Source organism: Cavia porcellus, unplaced genomic scaffold, assembly GCF_034190915.1.
Source record: "Cavia porcellus strain 051 isolate PalLab524CR breed Dunkin Hartley unplaced genomic scaffold, mCavPor4.1 scaffold_20, whole genome shotgun sequence".
NCBI classification, from domain to species: Eukaryota; Metazoa; Chordata; class Mammalia; order Rodentia; family Caviidae; genus Cavia; species Cavia porcellus.
Window position 1 is genome coordinate 37347541 of NW_026947503.1, and position 24580 is coordinate 37372120.

General features: G+C 39.4%; 1 protein-coding gene and 1 long non-coding RNA gene across 4 annotated transcripts in view; both read right to left on the reverse strand.

The window, feature by feature from the left end:
- Positions 1 to 24580, reverse strand: part of Slc14a2 (solute carrier family 14 member 2) — a 420990-nt gene that overhangs the window by 42416 nt on the left and 353994 nt on the right. For all 3 annotated transcript variants that reach the window (XM_063231749.1, XM_063231750.1, XM_063231751.1), the window contains 2 exons: positions 11816 to 11999; positions 751 to 931 (listed from right to left, as the gene is read on the reverse strand). In XM_063231749.1, coding sequence (XP_063087819.1) covers positions 751 to 931; positions 11816 to 11989 — 355 coding nt within the window. In that variant the 5' untranslated portion in view covers positions 11990 to 11999. The remainder of the gene's footprint in view (positions 1 to 750; positions 932 to 11815; positions 12000 to 24580) is intronic.
- Positions 21727 to 23235, reverse strand: LOC134471871 (uncharacterized). Its single transcript, XR_010041579.1, has 2 exons — positions 22570 to 23235; positions 21727 to 22212 (listed from the first exon to the last, which is right to left on the reverse strand). It is a non-coding gene; the product is annotated as an uncharacterized LOC134471871 (long non-coding RNA).

Sequence of the window (24580 nt, forward strand, 5' to 3'; positions counted from 1 at the left end):
TTTAACTCAGTTCCAGTCATTGGCTCAGTTGGTAAGGCAGCCCCAGGAGCATTCCAGGGGAAATTTATTGGTTTAAGGCAAAGAGCAGGGAGGGAAGGAAACTCTTTTTGTGTAGTGCTGTACAACTCAGTTGAGGGCTAGGGTCTGAGCAGCAAAGAAAGTAGCCTGAAGAAAGGAAACCGGAAAATAAATCGTTTTAGGCCAGCTGTGAAAATCATTATTGAATCAGGGCCCAGAGGAAGCCAGGTGTTGAAGAAGGGACATACATTCTGCCTCCTCTTCTAGTTTGGTTTCCAGGACAACTTGTGCTGGTGGGGGTGAGTTGGGGCAGGGAGGGGTGGTGTTAGTTTCATTCAGGAGAAAGTTGAAAAGAAAGAACTCTGAAACTTTGGGGAGGGCAATGCCAATACTGTTTTGGCATATAATCAATGGCTGTGGAACAAATTAAGGAATGATCATTCTGCATGTCTGGGAAATGGCTTTTATGCTGCTCGTGTGGTTGTCCTATATCTGTTCCACATAGGAATGAGCATTTTGCCAAGGACTAAGATCAGTGAAATTCATTTAATTCTACAAGTGTGGGAATTCCAGGTTAGTGGGGGATATTATGCCTGCCTGGAGTCAACTTTGGATTGGCCCTGCAGCCCTCCCCACCCCCATCTGCAGAACGTTTATCAAGGGCCAGTGGGGGAGTAGTGGAGGGGGTTGTCTTTTGCCTGGCCCATGCTTCTTTTCGGGACATTTGCTTACCTTTCAGCCAGTTCCTGCACTCTTTCATCTCCCCTGTGAGGTAGCCCACTGCTTGGAAGAGGCTGAAGCCTCTTCGGGATGCAGAGCCTCGGTGGGGCAGCTCACTTTCTCTCTTTTTATTCCTTTCATTGGGCTTTTCAATTTTCACAATGTGGCTGTCTTCATCAGACGATCGGAGACCCTTCCAAGAGAAGTCATGAGAAGATATGAAATAATACCTCTTTTTGAGAATGGGAGCATTTGGGGATAGAGGAGGTTGCCGGGTCTTTTGATAGAGATGAAAAGTCATAGCACAAAGGGGGAGATATATGTGCATAATCTAAAGATGTCCAGAGTACCATGTGTAAGCCTGTCTTCCCAGGATTACCTTGTATTCTTCTTAGTAGGACTTCTTTTTAAAAAACATTTTAAAAATTTTATTTTAAAGAGAAAAAAACACAGAAAAGAAAAATAAAAAGCAAGTTATGTACAAATAATAGCTACAAGAACAACAAAACACCCAAAACAATAACAATATAGGTTTTCAAAACAAGATGATATGAATTTAACAATGGTTGTAATACTGCATATTACTGTCTTCAAAAGAGTTGCTTAGATTACCAGATATAGACATGCAAAATTGATCTAATTGTATGAGTATTAAATGTTCTTTTCCAAGAACTAATAGAATTAGTAGTGTAATTATTTTAGCTATCTTATGCATAGATAAACAAATGCAGATCATTTTCCTTTTCCCTTCCTTCTTTTCTCTTTTCCCTTATCTCAATTATTTTTCCCTTTTGGGTAGTTGCTTACCCTTTCATGATATCTCTGGTAGATTTTGGATCTTATTTACTCTTTCACTTTCTTATAATAGGGAGGCAATATGGTATTTACACATGTGGGTCTGATTTATTTCACTTAGGAGTATGGTCTCAAGTCTCATCCATTTACTTATAAAAGCCTTGATTGTGATCCTTCTTTATAGCTGAGTATAGCTCCATTGTATAAAAGTGCCACATCTTTTTATCCATTCCTCGGTTGATAGACATTTGGGTTGTTTCCAAGAAATAGCTATTATAAATTGTGCTGATACAAACATGGTGCACATCACTGTGATATGATGTTTTCAGTTCTTCTGGAGAAATGCCCAGAAGTGAGATGGCTGTATCAAATGGAACCCCTAATCCTAGTTTTTTGAGGAACCACCACACTGATTTCCACTGTGGCTGAACCAGCCTACACACAAGCCAACAGTGGAGAAGGGTTTCTTTTTCCCCACAACCCTATCAGCATTTGTTATTGGTTGATTTCTTGATTCTGGCCATTCTTTCTGGAGTAAGATGGAATCTCAGTATGGTTTTAATTTGTATTTATCTAATAATTAATGATGCTGAACATTATTTCATATGTTTGTTTTGTTTACCATTTGTATTTCTTCATCTGAGAAGTGTGTATTCATCTCAGATGCCCATTTTTGGGTTGGGTCTTTGAATTTTGGTGGCCTGATGATTTTTTACTTGTTTATATGTTCTAGATAGAAATCCTCTGAGGGAAGAGTTGGTTAAGACTTTTTCCCATTTGTGGGTTTTTTAACTACGTTGGAGATTTCTTTTGATGTGCAAGAACTTTTTAATAAGAATCCCAGTTGTTGATTTTGGGAATATTTCCCATGCAGTTTGATTTTTGATCCTCAAAAAACTAAGATTATTCATTCACTCTCTACCTATCCCTATATCTTCAAGATTTTTACCTATTTTGTTTTCCTAAAGATTTAATGTTTCTGTTTTAATATTTAGATATTTGAATAATTTTAACTTTAGTTTATTGTATGGCAATAGACATGGATCTGGTTTTAGTTTTCAGCATATGGAAAGCCAGTTTTTCCAGCACCAGTTACTAAAAAGGCTGTTTTTTTTCTGGTGAATTTGTTTGGCTCCTTTGTCGAAGATAGGGTAGGTGAGTGTGTTTGTAGTTGTGGCTGTATCTTCTCATCTATCCCATTGATCTTCAGGTCTGCTTTTTTTTTTTGCCAGTACTATTTTGATTTTATTACAGTAGCTTTGAAGTATAATTTCAAGTCAGTTATTGTGATGCCTCTTGCCTTGTCTTTGTTGCCCAGAATTGCCTTAGATATTCTAGGTCTTTTCTGGTCCCAGATTAATTTTAGGAATGATTTCTTTAGATCTGTGAAATATGCTAGTATGCTACAGTATTTTGATCAGAATTGCATTACATCTGTATAACGAGATTGGGAAAATGAACATTTTCATAATGTTGTTCTTCCTATCCATAAACAAAGAATGTCTTTCCATTTTCTGAAATCCTCTTCGATTTATTTTTTCACAGTAATGTAATTTTCAATGTATAGATCTTTTACTTCCTTTGTTAGATTGATTCCTAAGTATTTCATTTTTGGGGTTGTTATTGTGAAGGGTATGGTTTCCCTTATTTCTCTCTCAGTGAGTTTGTTGTTTGTGCACAGAAATGCTGTTGATTTTTGAGTGTTGACTTTGTATCCAGTTACATTACTGAATATGGTTATTAGATCTAGAAGTGTTTCAATGGGTCTTTGGGGGGTCTTCTATGTAGAGTATCATGTCATCTGCAAATAATGATAATTTAACTTCTTCCTTTCCTATCCTTATTTTATTTCTCTCTCTTGTCTAATTGTTCTGGGCAATGTTTCCAGAACTATATTGAATAGGAGCAGTAATAATATATATCCTTGTTTTGTTTCTGATTTTAGGTTTAAAGCTTTGTTTTTGTCCATTTAGTAAGATTTTGGCTGTTGGTTTCTTGTGTTTGGCTTTCATCAGATTGAGGTAAAGACCATCTTTTCTGATTTTCTGTAGCATTTTTTTTTATAAAAAATGAGTGTTGGAATTTATCAAAAATTTTTTGCATCTATTGAAATGATTCATGTGGTCCTTGTCCGTGGCTCTGTTGATATGATGTATTACATTTATTGATATTTATTATATTGAGCCATCCGTGCATTACTGGGATGAAGCCCACTTGGTCATGGTGTATAAACTTCTTGATGATTTGTTGCATTCTGTTTCCCAGTATTTTACTGAGGATTTTTATAACATGTTCATTAGGGAGACAGGCCTGTGGTTCTCTTTTTTGGTTGGGTCTTTCCCTGGGTTTGGTATTAGGGTAACACTTGCTTCCAGGAATGAGTTAGGGAGAATTGCTTCCCTTTCAATTTCATTGAAAAGTTTGAGGAGTGTTGGCATTAAGACTTCTGTAAATTTCCTGTAGCATTCTGCAGTGAATATATCAGGACCTGGGCTTTTCTTTGTTGATAAGGTTCTAATTATACTTTCAATTTCATTACCTGAAATTGGGGTATTCAGAAGTTTTACATCTTCTTGATCCAGCTTTGGTAATTCATGTTTCTAGGAATCTGTTCATTTCTTCTGTGTTATTGAACAAAGACAGTAGAGGTTTCAAAGTAGTATTGATGATCTGTATTTCCACAAGGTCTATAGTGCTTCCACTATTTTCATTCCTTATTGCATGAACTTGAGTTTTTTCTTTTCTTTTTTTGATAATGTTGGCTAGGGGCTTATCAATTTTATTTATTCTTTCAAAGAGCCAACTCTTTTATTTGTTAATTCTTTGCATTATTTTCTTAGTCTCAATTGCATTAATTTCTGCTCTGCATTAATTTCTCCCCTTTTTTGGCTTTGGGCTTGAATTGCTCTTCTTTTTCTAGATGTTTAAGGTGTAGCATCAGGTTGTTTGTTTGTGTTTTCTCTGTGTTCCTGATGTGAGAATTCACTACAATAAATTTCCCTCTGAGGATTACTTTCCTCATGTCCCACAGGTTCTGGTAAGTTGTATTTGCATTTTTGTTTGCTTGTAAATATTGTTTAATTTCTTCTTTAATTTCCTCTGTGGCCCATTGATTGTTCAGGATGGTATTACTTAATTTCCATGTGTTTTTTGCAGTTTCTTGTGTCATTAATTTCCAATTTCATGGCACTAGAATCAGATAATATGCATAGGATAATTTTGATTCTTTTGCATTTACTTAAGTACATTCTATGGGCTAGTGTATAGTCTATTTTGGAGAATGTCCCATGTGCAGCTGAGAAGAATGCATATTCTGATGTTGGGTGGAAGACTCTGTATACATCTACTAAGTCCATTTGTTCACAAGTTTGATTCAGTTCTATTATTTCTTTGCTGATTTTTTGTCTAGTTGATCTGTGTCTTTGTGACAATGGAGTGTTAAGGTCCCCCATTATGAGTATATTATTGATTATTTTATTTTTCATGTCTATTAATATTTGTGCTACATAGCTGGGTGTTCCCATATTTGGTACACATATATTTATGATTGTTATCTCTTCCTCTTGAAGTTTTCTCCAACCAGTATGCCATGACCTTTTTTATCTCTTTGAATCATTCATGGTTTGAAGTTCACATTGGCTGTGAACAGAATCACTACCCCTGCTTTATTCTTGGTTCCTGTTTTTCATACTTTCACTTTCAGTCTAAGAATTTCATTTTGAGTTAAATGTGTTTCTTGTAGACAGCATATTGTTGGATTTTGTTTCCTAATCCACTATGCCATTCTGTTTCTTTTGATTGATGAATTTAGGCCATTTGCATTAATGGTTATAATTGATATGTATTGGTTTATCTTTGTCATGTTATCCTTCTGTTGTTCCCTACTTTTACCCCTCTGTTTGTTAGCCTGTTGATTGGTTGCTTGTTCTTTCTGTTGTTGTTCTTGAAGTTGTGGTCATTTCTATCTCTTTCTAGACTATCTTTCAGTAGGGTTGGTGTGTTGTCATGAAGTTCTTCAGTTGTTCTTTGCTATGGAAGTATATTATACCTCCATTGATTTTGAAAGATAGTTTTGTAGGGTACAACAATCTGTGTTAGAAGTTATTTTCTTTCAGTAATTGAAATACTTCAGTCCATGCTCTTCTTCTTTTTTTTTTTTTTTTTTTTTTTTGGTCTTTTTCCTTTTTATTGGTACTGGGGATCGAACTCATGACTGCCTGCTTGCAAGGCAGGCGCTTATGCCACTGAGCTAAGTCTCCAGCCCCAGTTGATGCTTTTCTTGACTCAATGGTTTGTGTTGAAAAGTCTTACATGATACTCTTAGGTTTTTCTTTATAGGTGATCTATTCTCTCTAGTGGCTTTTAATATCTGTCCTTATGTTGAGTTTCTGGGATCTTGATTATTTTATGTGAAGGGTAGATTTATTTTGGTTGTGGCTAATGGAGTACTATATGCCTTGCTTATCCGTATGTCATCTTCTTTTCCCATTTTGGGGAATTTTCTGCTATTACATCTTCAGATAGTCTTTTTATGTCATTTTTCTTGTCTCTGTTTTATTGATATGTATCAGTCTTGTATTGCATTGTCTTGTAGCTTGAATTGTTATTTCCTAATTCCTTGTTATTTTTGAGAGCAGTTTCCTTTCATGATCACTAGTTGCAAACATGTCTTCAAGGCCTAGGAGTCTATCTTCAGTTTCATTCATGCAGTTTTCCAGGTTTCAATGGAATTTTTGATTTCTCAAATATTTCCTTGAATCTGTTTCATGTATTCTAATTGTTTCTTGTATTGTTCATTTATGATTTCTGTCACTTTTCTATGCTCCTCTATTTTTAAAAATCTATGTTTTCCTTGAATACATTCACCAATTCTTTCATTATGTGTATCATTTCTGTTTTTACTTGAGTGACTATGTCTGATTTGATTATTTTTATAGCTTCCTGGAGTTGTTTTTTTAAATCTTTTTGCTATCATTTCAGAGATTTCAGGTATGTGGCTTCCAAATCCATCCATGTCTATGTCTCCTGGACTTGATCTGGATGGGTTGAAAGTTTGAGATTGCTTTGTTCTTGTTTTGATATTTTCCTGTGTTTCTCCAAATCAGCCAGAGGCCAAGTCCTAGTTGCTTCCCATTCTGGCATGCTTCCCAGCAGCAGGCCTTACTTAGGGTTACTGTTATTTCTGGGTTGCTGAGCTCAGTCACCCAGTCCCTGTGGGCCTCATTGAGCATTCCTGGATGACTGCAGGTTGCTAGGCACAGGTTCCTAGTTCCTGTGGGCCTCAGAAATGGTTCCAGATATGGATGGGTTATTGGACACAGACTCCAAACCCTAGGAGGCCTCACCAAAGGTTCCCAAGTGACTGTGAGTTGCTGGTCACAGGCTCCTAGTCCCTGTGGGACTCAGAGGTGACTCCTGAGTGTGGAGAGATTGCTGGGTGCAGTTTTCTAGTCCCTGAAAAACCTCAAGAGGATTCTTAGGTGAGTAGGTCACTGGGTGCAGCTTTGAAGTCCTCGCAGGAGACTCACTGAGGGTTCCTGGATGACTGTGGGTCCCTGGGCTCAGACTCTCAATCCTGGTGGGCCTCAGAGTTGCTGTCTGATTGTAGGTAAGCCCATGGGCACAGCTTCCCAGTCCCCAAGAGTCTCATCAAGCATTTGCGGATGACTACGGATCTCTGGGAACAGACTCCGGGTACCTCTGGGCCTCAGAGATGCTGTCCAGGTGTGGGTGGGCTGTTGGGTGCAGCTTCCCAGTACCCAAGAGCCTCACTGAGGATTCCCAGGTAACTCATAGCTGGACTTCTTAACATTTCATGCCATGGGTTCATTTTGGAAACTTAGAATAATATCACAGATATATAAAATAATTAATATTACAAAGCAAACCAGTTATACTGAAATATGATCACAGTATTTAAAAATTATGGTTGGCTATGGAAGCCATTGTTTACTCCTCTATTGTCTGGTCTTGAAGACCTAAAACATCTTCATCATCCTGTTCTGATCAGTTTAACACTGTATTGTTTAGTATGTAGTCAATGTGTGTGAAGATGTGGACAACTATTTGGAAGAAAACAAGAGACAATATGATAGACAGTGAAGATCTTACTTTGAAATCTGTGTTTCTTAAGTTGTTTTTTTTATGATCTGTTTTGTTCTGTTTAAGTTTACCCTCTTAAAAATTATGATTGATATAGTTAAATTATGGTATAGATATAGTGCATATTATAATTTGTAAACTGCCCCACCACAACTCAGGGTGATTCTGTAAGGTCATCCAGTTGCATGGCTCACAATGGGATCTGCTGGGCTTCTTTTGTGACTGCATGATAGCTCAATGTCTCCTCCCTAATCCTGTTTCCCTTGCTCTCCTGTAAATGTTAGTCCAAAGGCACACTCTAGTAACATTCTTATTTGCAAATATTCATCTGAAAGTCAGATTCCTGGAGCCCAATGTAGGACAGTGAAGAAACTCAGGCACTACTAACATGACTGTGGTGCATTGCTTAAATTTGTAGTTGAAGTAAATGCTAATGTCCATTGGAAGTTAGTGAAAACAATTATAAATTGTTTTACCCCATCCAAGTTCATATTCACCTTAATATGTAGGCTATTTGGTCAGGATTTCTTGATCTAAAGCCATGTGTTCTCAAGGTAGCCAAAAGGACAAGAAGCTACTGAGCACTTGAAAGGCATCCAGCCCTCAATAAATTAAGTATAGAAGGAAAATTACTCAACTTGATGAAGAACATCTACTAAAGGCCCATAACTAATGTCACACTTACTGGTGGAAGAACGAATTCTTTTCCCTTATGATCAAGACAAAGATGTATATTCTGGCTATTTCTACTCAACATTATTCTAGATTTTCTAGCCCATATTGGGCAAGAGAAAGAAGTAAAAATAACCCAGACTTAAAGAAAGAAATTGTCTTATCTCAATTTGCAAGACGGTGTGTGTTTTTATATTGGAAACTTTTAATAAGTCTGAAAAAAGATCTATTAAAAGTAATGAAAAAGTTCACCAAGGTTATAGGATGGAATATCAATATTCAAAAAATCAAGTTTGTTTCTTGTTATGGTTGTGTCTGGATGTTTCCCCAAAGCCTCATATTGTCAGGGGACTTTTCAGAAGTGGCTGAATCTAGAGTGTGTGATGCTGGGACTAGGGGTGTGATTGCTATACTTGCCCTAGGGTGGGTCGCCTGCATACAAAATATAGTCTTGTCTTTCTGTCTTGTTGTTTTTGCTATCTTTTACTGTGACAAATGGTTGGCCCTCTGCCACATACCACTTGCTTTAGAACTAGCTGATTATGGACTGAAACTTCTATAAACTGTGAACTAAATAAACCTTTTCTCCTTTGACCTCGAGTGTTGAGCATTTTGTTTCAGTTACGAGAGAAAGTGACTAAGATATTTCTATGCATCTGCAATGAACAATCTGAAAATAAAAATAAGAAAATAATTCTATTATGATAGTATCAAAAAGAATAAACAACTATTAGGGAATAAATTTAATAATAGAAGTGCAAATCCTGTACACCAAAAAGTACAAAACACCACTGAAAGAAATAAAAGATCTATATAAACTGAAAGTTTATCCCTTGTCCATAGAAGGCTTAATTTTGTTAAAATAGTAGTATTCCTCAAATTGATCTTTAGTCATCTTTTTCCCTATACATGGAAAATCTAGTCCTAAAATTCATATGAGAGTCCCAAGGTAAAGAAAATATTTTTTTTCAGAACAGAACAATTTAAGCAACGTAGTGTTTCACCACAAGATAACCCAACATAACAGTAATTACCATAGTGTCTCTTTCCTTGAAATATTTGAGTATACCTTTGTATACTATAGCATCAAACATAACAAGACAGTGTAAAACCATTCAAGAGAATGAAAGTATTACATGGTATTTAGAACCAACTAATAGAAAATGAGCAATGGTTTCTATATTATCTCCTTGTCTATAAAAATTTTGTTTATACTATCACATGTAAAAAAATATTTCTGAAAAAATAATAAAATAGGATCCATACTTACTGATTTTAAGATTTAGATAGCAATAGTAATCATGCTGGTGTAGTATTATCATAGAATAAAGATATAATCAGTGACACTAAATACAGAGTCAAGAAATAACCCTAGATATCTATAGGTAGTTTTTGCTAAAGGTCAGAAGACAATTCAGTGGAGAAAGAATAGTCTTTTTATGAATGGTTTTGGGATAACTGGATTTCTACATGCAAAGATGAAAGGTGAACCTCTACCTTATACCATATACAAAGATTAACTCAAAATAAATAAAGGACCTAACCATAAGTGCTAAAATTATTAAACTATGGGCATGATCTTTATGACCTTGTAGAAGAAGATGGCATCTTAAGATGAGGCACCAAAAACATGAGCAATCAAAGAAAAATTAGATAAACCAGATTTGATCAGTTTTAAAACTTCAGTTTCAAAAGACAGTGTCAAGGGAATGATAGTACAACTTATGTAGCAGCAAAAATTATTGGCAGATCATATATCTGGTAAGGGTCTAGCATATAGAATATATACAGAAAAAACAACAAACCAAAACAAAAAAGAATATACATAGTATCATCACAACTATATAGCAAAAAGACAAATAACTCAATTTTAAAAATAGGTGAAGGAATCAAAAAGACATTTCTTCAAATAAAATAAATAAGTGGTAAATAAACATTTGAAAAGATGTCCAACTTCATTTATCATTAGGGAAATGCTAACCAAAATCACAACTTTACATCCATTTAGATTATAATAAAAGAGAAAGATACTAAGTTTTGCTGAAGACGTGGGGAAATTAGAACCTTATATATTGTTGAGCATGCGTAGTGATGTAGCTGATTTGGGGAGACAGCAGTTTCTTAAAATACTAAGCAGAGTTGTCACAGGATCCATAAATTCCACTCTTTCATTTATACCCAAGATAATATGAACATATGTCCATACGTGGGCTTGTACATAAATGTTCATAGTACCATTATTTATAAAAGCCAAAATGTGGGAATCACCTAGATTTCCATCAACTGATGAATGGATAAACAAACTGAAAACTACAATATGTCCACACACATAACAGTGAAATGTCATTTGATTGAAGAAAGAGTGAAATACTGGTTCATGCTACAACATGGATGAAGCTGCAGACATTGTGCTTAATGAAAGAAGCCAGTCACAAAGGTCATGGATTATCATATGATTCCATTTATATGAAATATCTAGAATAAGTAAATGTACAGAAACAGGAAATAGCTTGGTTGCTAAGGGCTGGAGCAAGAATGGGTTGGGGTGTAACCGTTGAAAGACATGAGGTTTGTTTTGGGGTGATGTAAATATTCTGGAAGTAGATTGTGGTGATGTTTGCACAGCTCTATAAATATACGTTGTCTGGTTATTTTTCTTTTCTGGGAGAAAATACCCAATGCTCAAATTAAGGAAGGAAAGGATATTTAACCCACAGTTTGTGGAGGTTTCACTCTGTAATCAGCTAGTTAGAAGGCAGGGCAACACGGCACCGGGGAAACAGTTCAAGGTGAAAGGAGACAGAAAAAACACCAAGAGCAAAAGTTGCAGAAGCAAGCCTCTTCTCTTTTCTACTGTAAACAGGCTGCCCCTACTAGGGTAGGGGTCGCACTCACACCATCTCTCTGTCTTCCTCTTGCGTAGGAAGAGGATGTTTATAATGTAAGGACCCTGGCCCCCTGCTGAGATGCTTAGTTAAACTTCTAAACTTCTCAAGTGGACACAAGTGTATCAGCCATTACATATGCCAAACCACTTAAATGTATACCTTAAAATGACAAATTTTAGGCTATGTGGATTAGGCCTCATTTTAAAGCATGCTTAACAGTGTTGTGTCCCTCTTTACACAATCAGTACCCAGTCAGCCTACTTCTGTGCTCCTAGGTTTAGGAGCCAATGACCTGTATCCTAACAAATGCTTTTCTTCTGGACACCATGGAGTAATTCAAGAGGGCAAGATCAAGGGCAGAGAGCTTGGAAAATGTGTCAGTGTGTATATTCTTTACTTGTCCTTAAAACTGTAGCTTACTCAGAGTCAGGTTTTTTGATCTAAGGTCAGGAAGGGCCAGTCATAGATGTGACCATGTGTTGATTAGACTGGAATCTCCCTGAGCAGTGGAGTTTTCTTGTATATGCCGAGTCCATTGGCAAGTAGGAAAACCATCCTCCTCCACTCTCCTCCTCCCCCAGCTTCTGCCTGGAAAACACCCTGGAGCAGACGTTGCTCACCTTTTCTTCAGGCATTTCCAGCAAGGGCAGGGCTGATTGTGTGTCCTGAGAGCCTGAGGGCCAGGTAGGGCTGCTTGGCTCTGAGTCGTAGAGGCTGCTTCTGTTTGAAAGGGTCTCTGGCAGAAGAGGACTGCTGTGGTTGTCAGACATCTCTTTTAGCGGCTGATCACTCATCAGGATGTGACTGGTGGAGGGGAAGAGAAAGAACAGGTGAATGAGGGACTTGGCTGCGGCTAGGCTGACTCCTCAGGAGGCTTCTGACCTGGGGGAGATCAGCGGTGATACTTATGGAGCTTACTGCTGTGGTAACTGTGCTGCTAGAAGGACCTGGAGCTCTTCCTTACCCGTGTAAGCTTGACTTCCTTAAACACCCTCATTTTTCCAGGCCCAGGAGAAAGTCCCTTGCTGTGAAGAACGTCCTGACCACCTACTTAGAAATATTCCCCACCACTGAAAAAAGACTTTTTCTACCTTTTTAAATTTTTTTTATTTTAAAGAGATTAAGACAAAAGAGGACAGAATAAAGAAGATCAGAACAAAACAAGGTAAGCAACACAGTACTCACAAGACAACCCGATATTAACAGTAGCTACCGTAATGTCTCTTTCTTTGAAATAGCTGAGCATACCTTCACATATAATAGTATCAAACATAACAAAGTAGTATAAAACCATTCAAGACAATGAAAGTATTATAGGGCATTCAGAACCAAATAACCAAAGACAAACAGTGGCTACTGTATTATCTCATGTTCCATTAAACATTTGTTTATACTATCATACATAATAAAATCCAATAAGATACAATATGATAGAACCAATGGAAACAGAAGAACAGAAACATGATAGGACTTCAAAGCAAGATGATATTAAATCAGCAATGGCTATTATAATGTCTTGTTTTCTTCAACATAGCTGTTCATACCATCACAGATAATGAAATCAAACGAACCAGAATAAAACCATTCCAACAAATGAGTGAAAACATTATAAGGCTTCAAGGCAATGTAATGGGGAATCATTATTACCATAAAATATTATGTACTCTTACCATTTCTTACACTAGGGAGACTATATGGTATGTATACATGTGAGTTTGATTTATTTCGCTTATGAGATGGTCTCAAATTACATCCATTTATTTATAAATATCTCAATGTGATCACTTTCTATAGCTGAGTATTACTCCACTGCATAAAAATACCACAACTTTTTTTATCCATTCCTCAGTTGACGGACACTTAGGTTGTTTCCAAGCTCTGGCTATTACAAATTGTGCCGCTATAAACATGGGTGCACATATGTCACTGTGGTATGATGTTTTCAGTTATTCTGGGAATATGTCTAGAAGTGGAATAGCTGGGTCAAATGGGACTTCCAATCCCAGCTTTTTGAGGAATCTCCAGACTGACCTCCACAGTGGTCGCACCAGTCTACACTCCTACCAACAGTACAGGAGAGTTCCTTTTTTTCCCCACAGCCTCTCTAGCATTTGTTATTGGTAGTTTTCTTCATCCTGGCCATTCTTTCAGGAGTGAGATGGAATCTCAGTGTTGTTTTACTTTGCATTTTTCTAATGACTAACGATGATGAACATTTTTTCATTTATTTGCCATTTGTATTTCTTAATCTGAGAACTATATATTCATCTGAGATGCCCATTTTTGGATTGGGTCTTTGAATTTTGGGGGTCTGATTTTTAAAAATTCTTTACATGTTTTAGACAGAAGTCCTTTGTCTGAGGGACACTTCACTAAGATTTTTTTCCAGTTTGTGGGTTTTCTTTTCACTATGCTGCAGATTTCTTTTGACATGCAGAAACTTTTTAATAAGACATGATCCCAGTTATTGATTCTGGGAAGTATTTCCCATGCAATTTGATTCCTGTTCATGAATTCTCTATGTATTCAAGGTTTTTACCCAATTTGTCTTCCAATAGATTTAGTGTTTCTGTTTTAATATTCAGATCTTTGATCCATTTAGATTTTATTTTAGTACATGGTGATAAGCATGGGTCTAGTTTTAGTTTACAGCATGTGGAGAGCCAGTTTTTCCAGCACCATTTATTGAAGAGACTGTCATTCTTCCAGTGAACATGTTTGGCACCTTTATCAAAGATAAGGTGGTTGAGTGTGTTTGTAGTTGTGGGGTATCTTCTAGTCTATTCCATTGATCTTTAGATCTGTTTTTATTCCAGTACCATGTTGATTTTTATTACCGTAGCTTTGTAGTATAACTTCAAGTCAGGGATTGTGATGCCTACTGCCTTGCCTTTGTTGCTTAGAATTGTCTTTGCTATTCTAGGTCTCTTCTGGTTCCACATACATTTTAGGAGTGATTTCTCTAGATCTATAAGGTATGTTGATGGTATTTTCATTGGGATTGCATTGAATCTGTATAGCAGTTTTTGGAGAATGGCCATTTTCACAATATTTATTCTTTTTATCCATGAACAAGGGATGTCTTTCCATTTTCTGAGATCCTCTTAATTTCTTTTTCGGGGTATTATAATTTTCCATGTGTAGATCTTTTGATAAGGTCCAACACTCATTCATGATAAGAACCTTACAGACAATTGAAATAGATTGTCTTTACCTCAATATGATAAAGGCCATCTGCAACAAACCAACAGCCAGCATCATATTAAATGCCCCAAAACTTTTACCTTAAAACCAGGCACAGGGCAAGGATGTCCCTTATCACCTATCCAGCATAGTACTGGAAATACTAGCCAGAGCAATTAGACAAGAGAGAGATAAAAGGGGTAAAGATAGCAAAAGAGGAAGTTAAATTATCATTATTTTCAGATGACATGATACTCTACATAGAAGACCCCAAAACTCCATTGAAAGACTCCTAGATATAATAAATAAATTCAGCAATGTACCTGGATACAAAATTGATACTCAAAAATCAATAGCATTCCTATATACTAACAACAAAATCACTGACAGAGAAATAAGAGAAGCCACACCCTTCACACTAGTGTCCAAGAAAATGAAATAGTTAGGAATTAATCTCACGAAAGAAGTGAAAGACTTTTTCTGCCTTTCATGTCACCTACTGTGCCATTTTTTGTAGATCTGTTGCTCCCCTGATAACACTTAAATCCAGTAGATTGAGGGGCTAATAGAAACTCTTTTTTAAAATTGAGATGAGGGGGCTGGGGATTTAGCTCAGCGGCATAAGCACCTGCCTTGCAAGCAGGCAGTCATGAGTTCGATCCCTGGTACCGATAAAAATGAAAAAGACAAAGAAAAATAAATAAAACTGAGATGAGACAATTTTATTAACAGTTGACTACCAATTTTCCTCCTCTTTCCTCTCCTGTGCTCTTTCTAGTCCTTTCTGTCTTTTGCTACTTCAGAAGCAGTGCAGTGCTCTGCTATGGAAGCTGTGTGTATCCAGGCTGGAGGCATTTTCCCTTTATGTGGGGCTATTTGTCCTTTCTACTAGGCCCGGACTTACTCTTGTCCTCGCTCAAGGTCTCCAATTTTCTCATTTCGTCCTTCTACCCCCAGTAGTGCTATACTTTTCCCCTTCCCATTTAGTTTAATTCAGCCATTCTTTGGTCCCCTTCAGCTCAGTTATGTCTTTGCTTACGTTTTTGTGCTTCTCAGAGGTTGTATAAAAAACGATGGGCATTTCTCACCATGATCTAACAGTTTCCCCACTGCTCCACACTGCATTCCCTAGTTATATAAAGTCTTTATTAGGACAGGGATTGCAGATTCCTAATTGGGTGTGACAATTCCTTATACTTACCACCATAGACTCTGACAGAGATTGTGGAGGTCTCTTCCAGAGGGGATGAAGACCCCTTTCCATCCCTGCATTAATTCCATTTCTTTGGATACATTCTTTCCTCCTACTAAAGGCTATTCTTGCTTTCCATTTTTGCTTCTGGACCACCCACTCGCCTTGCTCGTGGAGAAGCCCTGTTCTCTGAGACTTACACTGGACCGTTCCCTCCCCTCTAGCTCACTGCTCTACCATCATCTTCATCCCTACATTAGTAATTCAAAGCACCTTTAGTGTCCAGGGAGATAACCCAGCACCTTCTTTGGCTTCCCAGATCCTCATTCTCCTCATCTCAACCCTTTCCACCTCCTCTTTCCAGCCACCAATTTCCAAAGTCACAACATAGATTTAATAAATTCTCAAAAGTCAAATGTCTCCTCTTGTAATCTCACTTCATCTGCTTAAGTGCCCTCTCTGATCTACCCTTTGACTTCTTGGAGACCTCTGACCCATCAGATCCACCTGCTCCCTATGAGATTTTATTTTAGTTCGTTTATCTCCCTTATTCCTGCACTCTCCCTCCTTTGTGCTATGTGGTAAATCTCAGCCAGGACACACCCAATGCGTTAACTTCTCCTACTTTCCTCAAGCAACCTAGCATGACTACATTTTCATAAACAGGGTAGACTACTGTCACTGTATAGTCCACCACAAATGAACACTTGGCACTTGTTTCAACTGTTTGGCTCCTTGCATTCTGGTTTCTGTTACCACTGTCTTTGCTGAAGTCTCTGAGACCGGATGTTGGTGAAGTGAAACGTGCTCAGTCTTGGTCTCAGAAGACAGTTACTAAGTGGTGTCCTAAGAATTGATCATCCCTCCTTCACGCAGCAGTTTTTCTTTATTTTGGATTTTTTCCTCATTACTGCCTCACTTCCCCTTGACTGGCTCTGCCTCCTGCACACACAAGCATCCTGCAGATCTCTGTTCCAGAGCATCTTCTTTTTCCTTCGTCCCCTCAGCCAAACAATGCCGGCCATCACTGTGGCTCTAGATTCTACCTACATGCTATGACTCTCAAGTCAACATTTCCAGCCCTTTTTGGGCACGGGATTCACAGAGTCATTTATCTACCTTGCCCTTGCACATGGATGTTCCAGAAATAGCTTAAAGTTAAGATGCTGAAAACTCATAATGTTTCCCCAACCCTGTCATCCCTCAGAGAAAAGTTCTCCCTCTCCAAGCTGTTCCCTTAAAAATCTTAGGAGTCAGATTTAATGCTTCTTCCCTTTCCACTCTCCAAAGTTAGTATTTCTATCTCTAAAATACACCTTTATGCTCACCATCAACAGGCAGCTACTTTTGCCTCATACTTTGTACCCACCAAGTCCCACTTGGACACCTTCACTTTCCCTGATATTTATTCTCCACGCTATTCTCCACAGTGCAGTTAACATAGGAGTACTCACATCCACTCAAGTTGGTTGTCTACTTAAAACCCACCAATGGTTTCAGATGATAAAACACATCTTTAGTAAAGTGTGCAATGTTCTGCACTGACACGCTCCCACGAGCTTTAGTCCATCCTGAGCTTCTCTTGTCCTAGGACTCTGGGCATTATGCTGGCCTCCTGTGAGTAGCTGGCAGGTGTCAAGAACTTTCCATCTCAGGATCTTTGTATGTACAGGTCATCAGTTTGGAAGGCCTCTTCCTCACTCTTTACCTGGAGAACTTTATCTGGACTACCACTTGTAACAGAAGTCTCACCAGATTCACCCTCCTCCCAGCACTCTTTCACTGTATACTCTCAGGGGACCTAGTATTCCTCCTTAGAGCAGATTTGTATGTTTATTTATATACCCTCCACCCAGAAATCAACATTCATATGAATAGCAGTGTCCTTTGTTCTGTTTACTGCTGTATCCATAGCTCCTAGCACAGTGCCTGGCATATAGTGCATGTTTAATAAACAAATATTAAAAGGAAAGAAAGCAGGAAGGGCAGAAAAATGAAGGAAGGAAAGAAGGAAGAAAGAGATTGTGAGGCTACTACTACAGTTGGAACACCTTCTTGGAGAAATTTAAAAATCCCAGGGAGCTTCAGGAGTTTACAATGATTTAAGAAGAGCCCACGGAGCCTACATTTTCAGGAGGCAGACCCACGATTAGCATCCTTCCTCAGTCCTAGGAGCAAGCAGCTCACAAAGCCCTTGCTCATCTTTTGTGTGGTTCTAAAAGCATCATTCAAATACTACCCAGCCTTCTGTTGCCATTGCTCTGAGGTGGGGATCTTTCCCTTGCTTCTATTCTGACCTTGCAGATGCAGTTTCAGTGAGGAGATGGGGGTTCCCTGAGGGTCACGCTGGAAAAGTTTAGGAGGGCGAATCACAGTGCCAAGAGTTGGAAACCTATCCTTGGCCTGTGCGCTCTCTCCCTCTGCTGGCCAAACGGTGACATTGCCTTGGTCCTGGCCCCTTGGCAAAAACTTCCCTATGAAGACAATCAGATATCTAAAACACATGATCTGTGTGACACTAGATCATCTGAATGAACTGTAAAAATTATGGAAGGAAATTGTGTTAGATTCAGTGGTTGTAAAATCCGTTAAAAGTCTAGTTGAGAGAGGATAGTAACATTTAAAAAATATATTTCATTGAACCCACAGTAGTATCAACTGTAAGATGTATCATTATTTTATGCATTACCAAGAGAAAAGAAATAGCTGCCAATCACAACTGTAAGATGCATACTAATTTCAAAAATGTTAAGTTTTGAAAGTGATATATGTAATATAATCAAGGACAGACAGTGACTTTCAAGTAAGTATACAGCTAGGAGTTGAGAATGCATATGCATTCAGGAATTATTCTCCAACTACAAGACTTCAGATATTTTTATATTTCTTTTGATGGGAAATGTGTATGTATTATGAGCCCTTTAAGAACAAGGATTGTCACTTTGAAGGCAATAAGATATACTATGATGCCCAATATGGATTGACTATTATCCTTTTTTGAAGTTCTGTAAGGTCCTCAGTGTAGGTTTTATTGGTTTTGTTCTGTACTGTTTTGATCAATTCTATTATACCTGATGATATAGACAACTCAATTTAAAAATAGCAAGAGGCACAATGGTAACCACTTTTGATCACCTGGTATTCTATTTTTGCATCACGTGCTATGCCCACCCTTCTGTTCTAACTGACTCTGTTTTGCTTAGTCACATTTGGTTTTATTATCTTCAAAAAAGTAATAAGAACAGTGAGAGTAATAAAACCCTAAAAGTCTAATTGTTACTGTAAAAAAGAGAGGAAAGTAAGGTGGACTAAGGGATATAACCGCAGGTATGTTCGAGTGTGTAGGATGGAAAACCATATAACTGAGCTTTTGTTGGATCATTGAACGGAACTGTCTCCAATTTCACTGTATGAATGTTCACTTTATATGCTTTAAGTTAGTGATATGGACAACTCTTTCTGGGAAGATAATATGTAACCTATTAACTGGTGATTTCGTACTGTATATATTTTTTTCTAGAAATACTGTATTATTTGTACCCTTTTACTGCATTTTTTTAAATGTCCTTTCTTTTTTTTTCTCTTTAAATAAAAAAAAACAAGGATTGTTTCTTTAATTTCTATATTTGTGCTACCTGACAGAAAGCCTGAAAGGTGATAACTCTAGATAAATGTTTAATGAAACAAGAAAAGAATAAAGACTGTACAAAGAACGTCCTCTCTGAAGTGTTCTCACATTGTTCAGGATCTCTGTGTCCTTCCTGTGTGCAGACAGTATTACCATTTACAGAGAAATCAAGGCGTGAAAGAGCAAAACAGGCATTGTTCCTCTTGTGGGTGTGGCTCCTTGTACTTTGCACGGTTAGCACGGTTAACTTTCTTCACTGTGATAGAAAAGAGAGACCCCCAAGAACCGGCAGCTTGCTGTGGAGATTCAACTCAGGTCCCCACCCTGGGCTCTCTCAGGGGCTGGTGGGGTGTGCAGAGCCGGGGCCCAGCACCTCAGTGCAGCCCTGTTTCACAGGCATACAGGGTCTCAACAGCTTGATCTCCTCTAGGGAGCCTGGGGTTCCTGTGCCATGGGAATGTTTATCCTGCTGAAAAGAGGGACGTTTGGCTTGAGGGCAGGGGTGAGGAGCATAGCAAAAATGGTCTTGTAAAGAGAAGGTTGCTAGCTGAGAAAAAGCCCTGTCTGCCTGTGCTGTCGGGGCCCGGGTCGTCCTCCTCAAAGGGCAACCTAGGATTCTTAGGACAGTCAAATTGCTGACTTAGTTCTTGGCACACAGTGGATGGTCAGTGATTTTCATTTCCCTTCCTGGGCTCCTAAACTGAAGGGAAAGATGGCTAGAGCTACCAGATGAAGTCCAAGCTGGCTGGTTTGAAACAGGACATCTTTCAAAAGTTTCCATAAAGCATCACCACTTGTTAGAGCTGAACGTGGAATCCCCGCCCCAGCCTCGTCCTGTCTGAGGGCCTCAGAGTCCGTTTCCAGCTCCGCTCTGAGCCAGTCCATTAAACCTGCTTCCAAGAACACATAATGATCTGCTTGGCGCACTCTTGCCCTCTCCTTGGCCGCCCACACCTTCTCCTCTCCCTCAGAAAGATGGACAGAAAAGCTATTTGGCAAAGTCATACATCTCTGCAGGGAGTCAGGCTCCTCCACTCCTCTGTGAGAGCCTTCTGGGTTGGGTACTTATTGTACACCCATGAGGTCCCCTACAAAAAACAGAGCTACAAGGCTTTTCAATGCTGGGAGCGATGAGTAGATACTCAACACCAATGGGGCAGTGTGATGACACAGGATAAGTCCAGCAACCTGCTCTCCCAGGGTTGGGGACAGCAGGGCCCACTGATCATGTCAGAATTTGGCTGAGCAGTCAAATAGGAGAAGCACACTGAGACCAAAGTAATGCCTGATAAAATTGCTGGTTGGGGCCAGGAAATCCCAGTGCAGGCTGGTGGCACCCAAGTTGGGGTGGTACCAATTAAAGATAAAGCCAGGAACACTGATTCTTCTTCTAATATTTAGAAAATGTGGTACCTACTCTATTGTACTAATCTATAAATTCTTCTTTGACTTTTCTCTAAAAGCCCACCTATTCCTAGAGCAAATGCAAACTCATGTTTATGAGAGAGTCCGTACCCCATTCAACATGCTCCTGCTGCCATGGATGGAAAGGGACCTAGGCCCAGAGGAGTTTCTTGAATTTTTGGTGTGAATTAGTATGTAGTCCAAGCTTTTGCTTCCTGTACACTCTTGGTTGATCTGTAGCAGTGACCTGGTCATTTAAGGGTGAATCTATGTCATTTTCATCATTTAGGTCATCTTCTAATTAACTGAGTTATTATGGAAGTCATAGCAGTTCTGGAGAGGAAGAGTGATTAACAGATTCCTGAAAATATTAACTGATTAATTTTGCCCAAGAGCTTGTAACTGATGCATGGAGAGTCTCCATGAATATTTTATAACCTTAAGAACCAAGGGGATGTTCTCTGCTCTCTGTCATTTTCTAGCTCCTCTGATGGATGTTTTCTCTGGTTGGCTGGAGTCCCACAGCCCCAGGAGGCTGGCTAATTTTCCCGTGAATGGTCTTGATTACTGGAAACCTTTTGCTTTTGTGGAGCCAACTTCAATTCCCTAGGGGATTCACCCCTTTCTGGTTCCAGTTTTGTTCATCATATCTGCATGGGACACCTAGACCCACTTTCCCACCTAAGAGCACTTCAGTGGTTGATCCTAGGGCTTCCTTTTTATGGGAGTAGCTCTCTAGCTTTTCCTTGTTTGTGAGGACCATGTTTGACAGCATCACTCTGAGGAGAACTTGGTGAGTCAGGCTGGGAGCCTGGGGCAGGGGCTGCTTTGGTCTCCAGTAATGCAGACTGTTGACCCCACTCCCAGACACAGAATGTGCATTGGAAGGAGCTCAAGGGACTTGAATGCTCATTCAGGTCTGAGAAGCACACACCTGGGGGGTGGCACTGGGCAGCATTGCTGCTGAGAAGTGAGTCCAAGTGCTGTGCAGACCCAGAAGGAGTGGGATGGAGGACAAGAGCTGGGAAACAATCTCTGTTGATTTCAGAAATTTTTCTCTGTGGTCAAAGCATTTGATAAACAAGCAAAACCAGATTAGATTCAGCAACAGCAAAGCCAAGATATGACAAAAGCTAGAATTATGACTTTAATTAAACAGCATTTACATTCTCTATCTCCAGATGAAAAAAGGCAAACACCCCAGTCTTTTCCAGTGTGTTTCTTGGCTTGTGGAAGCTAAATCTTTGCTTCCCACGCAGCCCGCTCAGGGTCATAGCAACAGCACATTCCCAAGGAAGCTAGCTGCAGGTGGTGTAAAATTTCAGAAATAAAAATGTGTAGCTTCTGGACACAGGTGTCCCCTCAATTATACACGTGTCTGTCCATGGCATGCCCACCACTGCTCTGCAAGTCTAGACATGATCACAGGGAGAGGAGGCAGGAGGGTAGTTGACTTGTTCACTCTGCAGAAGACAGAAGTGTGAGGCTTCCGGATCTTTGTTGGAGTGAATCTGAGTTAGGAGGCTTTAGCGATGGCACCTCAGGAAGTTTTGTTATAAACTTCAGTGGGGGTTGCTGGGAAGGGAGCTGGAGTGCTGGACTGGAGAACTCTAGTAAAGACCACAAGTAGGCAAACAATGAATTCTTGTACCACGATGAAGGAGAGTATAGAGCCAGTCTCAGTGGGATTGCAAAGGGACATTGGTTGAGGTTGTAAGAAAAGAAAAATAGTTGACACTGGTAGAAAGCAAGCAGTGCAGGGATCAGGGACAAATAGATTCAAAACAAAAGAAAAAGTAAGAGAAAAGGAGTAGAAGAGGAGAATGAGAAAAAGAGAGCCATAGCACAGGAGGAGAGGATGGAGAGCTAGTAATAAGGAATATGAGGAGAAGGAAAGAAGCAAGGTCGATGGGGTGGGAGAGACAGATGCTCACAACTCCGCGCCTGCGCTCTGAAGGGGCACCGACCTCCCAGCTGAGAAGACTTTCTGGCTTCCCTTCCTCCTTCTTTTTTTCTTCTCTACAAATTCTGCTAAGGAGAGAGCAGCCATCCTCCTTGGGAAGAGCACAGAGGCTGGTCTTTTCCATTGCCCTGTGGTTCCTGGCAAATTAACTGGGCTTCACAACAGACAGCGCCTGGACCCAGCTACTCACGAAAGAAAACCTGGCATGGAATAGGAAATGAACAATTTCATCTTTGTTCCATCCTTTCTCTTCCCTCATACCTAACTAGAATTAAAAAATTGAGTTTTCTTCAGATTCAGAAAGAAGCTGCTTAGGGTTGCAGTAGTTGAACACTAAGGAATATGTGCATTCTGGAAGTGGCAGAGGGCATTTACCAAGATGTTTGTCATCTGACCCCTCAGAAGCTTGACTGAGGTAATGGGACAGATAAGTTGGCTGTATTTAAATAGCCAAGATTCTGAAAAGATGGAATTTGTCTGGACATCACTGGAAACTAAACAGCATGTTGTGAAATCTCTGAAGATGTGTTTCCTAAAAGGGGGGTGAGTGTTGATGAACAAAACCCACTGGGATAGCCAGAGTGGTGGAACAAGAAGGCCCTGAGTGCAGAAGTGCAGCCAGACTCCTCTCTGCTGCTCACCGTGGTGTGTGTCAGGCACAGACTCTGCAGCAGGGATGGTGAGAACCACCTCAGAAGGCGACATGCAGAGGGTCTGGTGCGTCACCTGGCACGTCGGAAGTGTCAACAAGCGTCAGGTTCTGCCATGCTCCTCCCACCTTTTTGGGAGGTTCCTTTTCTAAGAATTTAATGAGTAAACTTACTGCAATTAATATTTAGGAAGGTTAATTTCTCCATAGTAGATCCTGTGTTGAATACAGTCCATGTGTTCCAGAAAGTATTTGTTGGGTACCCATTATGGATCAGGCACAAAGGATGTAACAGCCAGCAAGAGAAAGCTCTTTTTGCTCTAGTGGAAACCAGAAAACAATGGGATGCCCAAGCCTGGGGGCAGCAGGGGTTCTGGCTGGAGGGAGGAACATAGAAAGATAGATGAACATCTTTCAGTAGTTAACAGGGGCTGAGAAACACTGTATTTATTGAGTAAAACCCAGGGTGGCCTGATATCCTGAAATATGTTGGACAAGTCTGTACTAGAAGAGATTGTCTAGCCTTCATTGCTCAGTGGAAAACCCTAGTAGAGCACGCAAGGAAAACAGTCCTGAAAACCCAAAACTTGTCTGTTGGTAGAAAGATAGTTGACACTATCAATTTCTTGAGATCAATTTTTATGAGAGCTTTGAACTGAATGTGAAGTGGCTCTGTGTCCTGTTTTGCAAGGGTTACAGTCATATCCCTCTTGACAATGAACTGAGGAATAATGGCATTCATCAGAATTCCAGGGACTGCAAACCTCACTGAACTGTGATTTGCCTCATGTGTGGTGGAGGTCAGGTCAGCGGTGTAGACAGGGATCACAGGTGTGGGATAAGTAGCCCCGCTGGACATAAACTTGTGTGTGACTTCAGCAAGTGCACCCTCTAAATGGCAAGCAAAGCACCCTCTGAACACTGATGTCCTTTTCATGTCATCTGCGCAGGCTTCGGAGGCTTTAAGACACATTTTTGGGGGAATGCATTTAAGAATGAGATGACAACACAGTCCACCAAACAATCACATCCTTTAATTTAAAGCTCTTCATGATCACTTTCATTTTTATTGGTACTAGGGATCGAACTCACATCTGCCTGCTTGCAAGGCAGGTGCTTATGCCGCTGAGATGATCACTTTCATAGACTTCTACATATTTACTGAGAAACATCAGTTACTTAAGAGTACAAAAGAAAGAACGTTTATTGTCAATTCTGGAGTGCAAAAATAGCCTTAGTAAATGTTGGGGAGCAATTTTCCAGAATCTCTTGGTTTGTGTTCACAAGCAGCATGAGAAAGTGACAGGCAAAAATAATCTTCTAGAAACAGGATCAGGCCAGCTGAACTATTTTAAAAACAGGAATG